Raw genomic sequence first — 6887 nt, forward strand, 5'->3', positions numbered from 1 at the left:
TTTCAGAATTAAACAAAAACTTGAAGTAATTATTATGACATAAATACATTAAGTATTTTGCTTCAAACTATGAAAATAAAGTATCCTGATTTCCTTCAGAGTTTTGTAAAAGAGTTTTTTAAGAGTTCTAGGAAAACTGACCTGAATTCATGTATTGTTTTAACGTTGTGAAGTTCAATTTTTTTTTTTTTTTTTTTACCAAATCCAGATTTTTGCACAAATGTATTTGGACTATCACCAAATTTATACTTAAACAGTGTCTGTATTGAAATAAAAAACTTACCCATTTCCAAGGCAATTCTGTTTCCAACTGATGCCTCTGACCACTGCAGTATGGGGAAGTATAAGCAGAGCAATAGTGTTATGACTAATGGCTTCACCTGTAGGACAGATACTCCAGTATGGTTTTTATCCCTCTCTCTGGGCTAATTTCACAAGCACAAATGTCATATTTTAAATAAGAGATGCAAGAACAGAATCTGAGGAAGAGTTACTTTGTACTTTACAACTCAGTTTTGAGCTCAAGCTCATTGTGGCACCTTTCTCATTTTTTTTTTTTTCTTCACCAGGATGATTTCAAGGGAAGCATTGAATTTCTTAACTGTAAATTCACATACCCTTCTCGGCCTGATATTCAGGTCCTGAATGGACTCTCTGTAGCTGTTAAGCCTGGACAGACTTTGGCATTTGTTGGAAGTAGTGGCTGTGGTAAGAGCACCAGTGTCCAGCTTCTGGAGCGTTTCTATGACCCTGAGAAAGGAAACGTGGTAAGCAAAGGAAACGTGGTTTGTGTGCTGTTATTTTCAGCAATGCTACAAGGACCCTTCTGAATGTGTCTTACTGTGCAGCCTAGCTGTGGTGCCATGTACAGATGCAGCTTGGGGCTTCAGCTCCTTCTCTAACACATATGGACTGTTCAGACAATTTCAAAGTATCATCTCAGATGTATTCAGACATGATCAGAATACTACAAGCCTCATGTAGGCCATAGGTATTCACCTTGGCAGCTCCTGTATGAAACATATAATGTGTGGTGTAAATTGTGGGAGCAGTAGCAAAAATCAAGTCTGAATGGAGCAACAAAGAGTCTGGAACATCCCTAAATATATAGCTTCAACACGCAGCTTCTTTGCGGGTTGAATTTGTCTAGATTTAACATCCAGTTACTCAATTACTGATAGCTTTAAAAGCTTTTATATCTTTTCCTCATGTAAAGCCTTAACCATCTAGTTTGATTTATCTTTCTTTGGAAAAAATAACTGTGGTGATCACTATTCCAGGAAGGTAACAAAGCATGTGCCTAACCTTAAGCAGTTAAATAGTTCACTTGAACTTAAGATTAAGCAAATGGTCTAGTGTTTTGCTGGATCACAGACATATCCAGAAAATAAATATCATGCACAAAGGAATCAAATATAAGCAGATTCTTCAAATCACTTTCAATCAGCTTTGTTTGCATTTTAGTAATATGGCCAAATAATTTAATTTTGCTATAAACTATTTGGGTTTTGCAGGCTGTTGTTTTGGAATGATGTTTCAAGTTTTCTCCTATTTCTTGGTAGTTCATAGATGGACATGACACCAAGAAAATAAATGTACAGTTTCTTAGATCAAAAATTGGAATAGTGTCCCAGGAACCTGTGCTATTTGACTGCAGCATTGCTGATAATATTAAATATGGCAGTAACACCAAAGAGGCGACGATGGAAAAAGTCATAGAAGCAGCCCAGAAGGCTCAGCTGCACGATTTTGTCATGTCATTGCCTGATGTAAGTACCTGCGAGGCCTTGGCTGTGGGACTACGGATACAGGCTGCCCGGTGTTCATTGCAGCGGGAGTTGCTCCAAACCCAGTTTGAGTTGCTACACACGTATACCTTTTATTTACTTTTACTGCTGTAACAGTAGGAGCAAAGAGGGTGTCATGACCATTCATTATGTTCCTGAGAGCTTGGGTGTTGAGTTGCTACTGGATTTTGACACACTAGGCAAATATTTATATAACTGAAACCAGCAGTTACAACTCTGAACTAGGAGAAAAGGAAAGATTTTTTTCAAACCCATGGACAAGAAAGAAGCAGCAGCACAGTTCAGCTGTCAAAGCATTACACTGAGTCAGAAAATACAAATCCTGTTTGCAGCTGTGGGAGATTTGACTTGTGAATAGGGCATGCTACTTAGACAAAAATATTTGAAGCTGGCTGCTTACATGCACTTAAGAAGTATTTAAATGTACTGAAATCATATAAATATAAATCAGAAGAACATAAAAGGTATGGATACAATTTAGGCACCCAAAAACCCCACTTGTCCAGAAAGCTGTTAAATCACTTTTAGCCTCTTCTCCCAAATCTAGGGTGGATCTGTCTTTGCTTCAGACAAATCGGCGAACATCTTTCTATCAGATTTTTCTTGCAGGCCCATCACCATACTGCCTGGGCCATGCACACTGCAAAGCATGGCTTGGAAACCTCTCCCCGAATGCGTGTATCATTCGTACAGCATTTTTGCATTGCTGGGTTTTTTAAGGGGGAGGCAGCAATGGTCAGCACTATTGCTCCTCTCCTCCTGCTCTTCCTTCAAGTTGTGTCCTGGTGTGTTTACTTACACCTGAATAAAATCTTCCTTTTGTATATTTTTCAGAAATATGAAAGTAATGTTGGTGCTCAAGGATCCCAGCTGTCTCGTGGGCAAAAACAACGCATTGCTATAGCGAGGGCCATCATACGAGATCCTAAAATTCTATTACTGGATGAAGCTACATCTGCCTTAGACACAGAAAGTGAAAAGGTATATGTGCCGTGGTAGGCACTAAAGGAAGGTTAATGTGACGACTGACAATGTACAATGCCTTTTTCTGTTCTATAGAGACACCCCAACATACTCCACTACATGACTGCAACATTATTCCACATTGTTAATCCAGCAGTTACACCTTTAATGATCTTTTTGAAAGATCCAGGAAGCACAGCTATAAAAAAAAGCAGCCAGCTACAAGGGCTCTTAGACTGCCAATGAGAGGCAGCACTTTTTCAAAAACGTACATACTAATTCTGTGGGTTTCAAAGCATTCAGTAGGAATGTTTCATAAATATAGCTTCTGCAGACTAAAAAACTAACCAATCAACCACCCCAAAGTGTATGCAAGCATATGAATGAGCTGCCTGAATACCTAATAAAAACAGCAGTGAGGGGCCTAAGAACTTGGGCAATAATTTGTGTAGCTTGGTTACACTCAGAGACTAGAGAAACAGTGGCTATTTAAAAGCATGTCATCTGAACAAAGGCCTTCATTTCTACTGCTGTCTATGTTTACCCATCCCTTCTTTGTACGGCTAACAGACTGAGTTCAGGACCCAGCTAAGCACACCAGTAACATAACCTCTGATTTAGCCTCACAGTCACTTTTGCAAGTGTTGCACAATATGGTTAATTAATCTGAAGCAATCAGATTTCTCCAGCTCTCAGCCCCAGTTTAGTTTGCATATTTTCACTCTGACATTTTGTCTGTTGCCTTTAGACTGTGCAGGCAGCGCTGGATAAGGCCAGAGAAGGACGTACCTGCATCGTCATTGCCCATCGCTTGTCCACCATCCAGAACGCCGACATCATCGCTGTGATGTCGCAAGGACTCGTCATTGAAAGGGGCACTCATGATGAATTGATGGCCATGGAAGGAGCTTATTACAAGCTTGTTACCACTGGAGCCCCAGTTAGCTGAATTACTGTGATTCTAAATTTGAAAGGTTTCCTTTTTGTAAGCCAATACTCTGCGGTAGATTTGTGTATGTATGTTGGTATCCCATCGTGCTACAAAGTGCTCTACGATATTGTGAGTGCTGTGGCACCCTGAATGTATGTAGCTTTCTGCATCAAGCACACTTGTCAGGCACACGCAAGGGACTAAGCACAGGCTGATGCATTCAAGAAGTAGCTTAGCCCACTGCTAAGGGAAAGAACACCTGAAAAGGAGAAAGATCTTTGCTGGTGAGCTGGGAAATTGCCACCCCCTGCACTCTGCCTGCACAGTCCTGTCATTCCTCAACTAGCAATCAAGGAAGACTCTGCTCTGGTGTTCTGGAAACTGCCACTTCTCTAGGTAAGCTGTAAGAATAAAAAACAATCCCAAGAATAATGCTGTACATCTGAAGGGATCAAATCTCTCCTAATGCTCGGTCTGCAGAGGATTACAAGATACCCTTACTGCGGGTACCCAACCCCCACCCTTCCACCCCTCCATGCCATACACGCCGGCTGTGCTGCCGGGGGAGGATGGGCTACACTGCATGCAGCTACGGCACTAACACAGCGGCACCCTGAGCCTGGCATCGTGCTGTCCCTGCCACAAAACTGTTAACTGCTTACAAAGAAGGCAGATCCACAACAGTAAGGAAAGCAATCAAGAAGAGGAACAGAAGCTGCTGAGGATCATTTCCCCTACACTCACCACTCTGATCAAAGCTGCCAAATAGATTTTGAATAGGAATAAATGCTTTAGTTAAATCAAAGTAAAATCCTACAGTTAATCATCACAGTTATTTAAAAGACTTCTATTGAGATAGTGATGGATAATATGTTCTCTATTTTTCAGAAGGCAAGACAATGATGAGCCTTTTTACAGAAATCCTAAATATATTCAGTAAAGGTGGAAAAAAAAGCAAGCCATAATTAGCTCTTTGTATTAAGCAGCATTGATAAACAGAGCAACAATTCACTCAGAAATTACAAAGGTCAAGAAGTATCTTCTTCTGGCAGAAGCTTGTATCTGTAACTGTATTATAAGGTCTATTGCATGTTTCTCTGAAACAGGTTATTGGTTATTGTCTGCAGGACAACAGGACTTTCCTTTAGTGACTGGGATCTTGGAGACAAAGCAGATAGACAGAAGGTCTAAACTACGGTTTCAAAATTTAGATCTTGATTTTGAATAATAGAGCAGTAACTGGAAAAGTCATTCTCCATGTCCTAAAATCTGCAGCTGGGGGCAGGTGGGTTCACCCACTTTACAACAAATCAAACCACAATGGAGTTTTTCATAAAACTATGCAACAGTACCAACTGCTGAAACTTGAATAGAGCTGTAAGGATGAAAACTTTATTAGGATACATCCCTTAATTCCAGGCAGCAAAAAACAGTTTCAACTTTTGTACAACTCCATTAATAGAATTACTTCAACAAACTGCACTGAAATCACATCATTGACACTGAAATGCTATTTTCCCAAGGAAGTCTGTATTTTAATCCTTAACTGAAAATGAAAAAGAAAGTTGCATTATTTGCCTTCTGTTTTAATCTTTTTAGCTTTTTTATGTTTCAGAGCAATAATTAGTTTGCATGGCTCAGGACTGAAACTATTGACAGAGAGACTACTGATAACCTATTGACATACCTACATGATACTTAATATATATTAGTATTTAAGGCCATGGAAAAATGATGATTCTTTATTAAAAACTATGGTGACTATGTGTTCTTATTCCATAATTCTTTTGCCTAAAGGACACCACTTTCATGGTCCAAATTATACCAATAAATTGTATATTTTACTTGCTCTTGTGCTTTAGCACTTCATCTCTTAGCCTTTAGACAAGCGCATGAGTATTCTGCAGCAGATAGCAAGTATTTCTGTGTATTTAGATCACGTCTGTAACAAGGGCCTGCCGTGCAGGATGGAGCTGTTGAGAAGGCCAATGCACCTACACTAGCCCTGCCTGCAAGGGAGCCTGCCACCTCTTTGTGGGAGCACAGTGGCACGGCCCAGCTGGGCAGTACTACTGCTCTGCACCATAACCTCAGCCTGTTTTGAGGCAGCTGGTAGAGATGGGGAGCCATGTATCGGGAAGTACATCGGTAGAACAGAAAGCACTTGTGGTGTGCACAGTCGCATTGGTCTTACACATTCTTGGGTGCCATCTCCTGCCACTTTGTACCTGTGTGCTCTCGTCAACCAGTTGATTATAAAGCCCTTCAGTACCTGTGTGAAGGGATTAAAGTGCAAGTGGAGCTACAGGGTGTGTCTGGGCATGAGCACTGAGCCTTGATGGATGGCCCAGCGCGGAGCTGGACTGGCCTTTCCTCTGCAGCTCCCCCACCGGTAAGACCTCCCAGCCCTGGAGCTTGGTGACAAGACCCCTGAGCAGACCCAATGGCATTTGCTTATGTCTTTCAGAGCCAGCCCTGAGTTATTAGTCTTGACAGAAGTAGCTGACAGTGTCATTCGGTGTGTCCTGCTGTATGTTTCTCTGCATGGTCCATGGCAGCTGCATTAACTGGTTTTCCAACCACTCTATTCCTCTGGATAAATACGACCATGATACTGTTTTAGGATGGCACCTGAGTGCTGCTCTGCAAATACAGCCCCTCCTCCAACTAGGCTACTCTGAGCAGGAACAGCCAGTCTAGACAACAGCCAGAGTCCTTCCATCAGGAAGGCAGAATGGGGAATGGGGAGGATGAAAATAAAAGCTGCATATTAGCAAAAGTGAGTGTGTCAGCTAGTTTGTATGAGGAGCGAGGGACACCTTCACTTCATATGACTTCCTGGCTCATGAGGCTCTTTCTGCAGACAGCTAGAAGGACTTTTGGAATTGCATTATGCCAATTTGGGCCTCTCTAAGTCAAGAATAAAAGATTAGTTTTCTCCTGGGATCCCATTAATGGGAGCAAGGGGATCAGTCAAGCACTTTCCACCATCCTTATTACACAGGAAAAGCTTAATTCAAAAGGGGGCCTTGTGGCTCAAACTAGATTGAGCCGTTCACCTCATCATCATACAAGTGTATATGTTCTGTATCTGTTCCAAATATTAACAATATAAAGAGCTGCAAAAGGCTGATAGTGTTACAGTTTAAATGTTTAACAATTTGATAGCTCTTAGTTAAGGTGCC

The 6887-nt window shown here is 41.2% G+C and overlaps 1 protein-coding gene across 1 annotated transcript in view; it reads left to right on the plus strand.

Moving 5' to 3' along the window:
• Positions 1-5551, plus strand: part of ABCB11 (ATP binding cassette subfamily B member 11) — a 57700-nt gene extending 52149 nt beyond the window's left edge. The window contains exons 25-28 of the mRNA XM_074873971.1: positions 570-767; positions 1563-1769; positions 2643-2789; positions 3520-5551. Of these exons, the coding sequence (XP_074730072.1) occupies positions 570-767; positions 1563-1769; positions 2643-2789; positions 3520-3720 (753 nt within the window). The 3' untranslated portion in view covers positions 3721-5551. The remainder of the gene's footprint in view (positions 1-569; positions 768-1562; positions 1770-2642; positions 2790-3519) is intronic.
• Positions 5552-6887: the final 1336 nt, after the last annotated feature.

This window comes from Strix uralensis, chromosome 6 (genome assembly GCF_047716275.1).
Source record: "Strix uralensis isolate ZFMK-TIS-50842 chromosome 6, bStrUra1, whole genome shotgun sequence".
NCBI lineage: Eukaryota > Metazoa > Chordata > Aves > Strigiformes > Strigidae > Strix > Strix uralensis.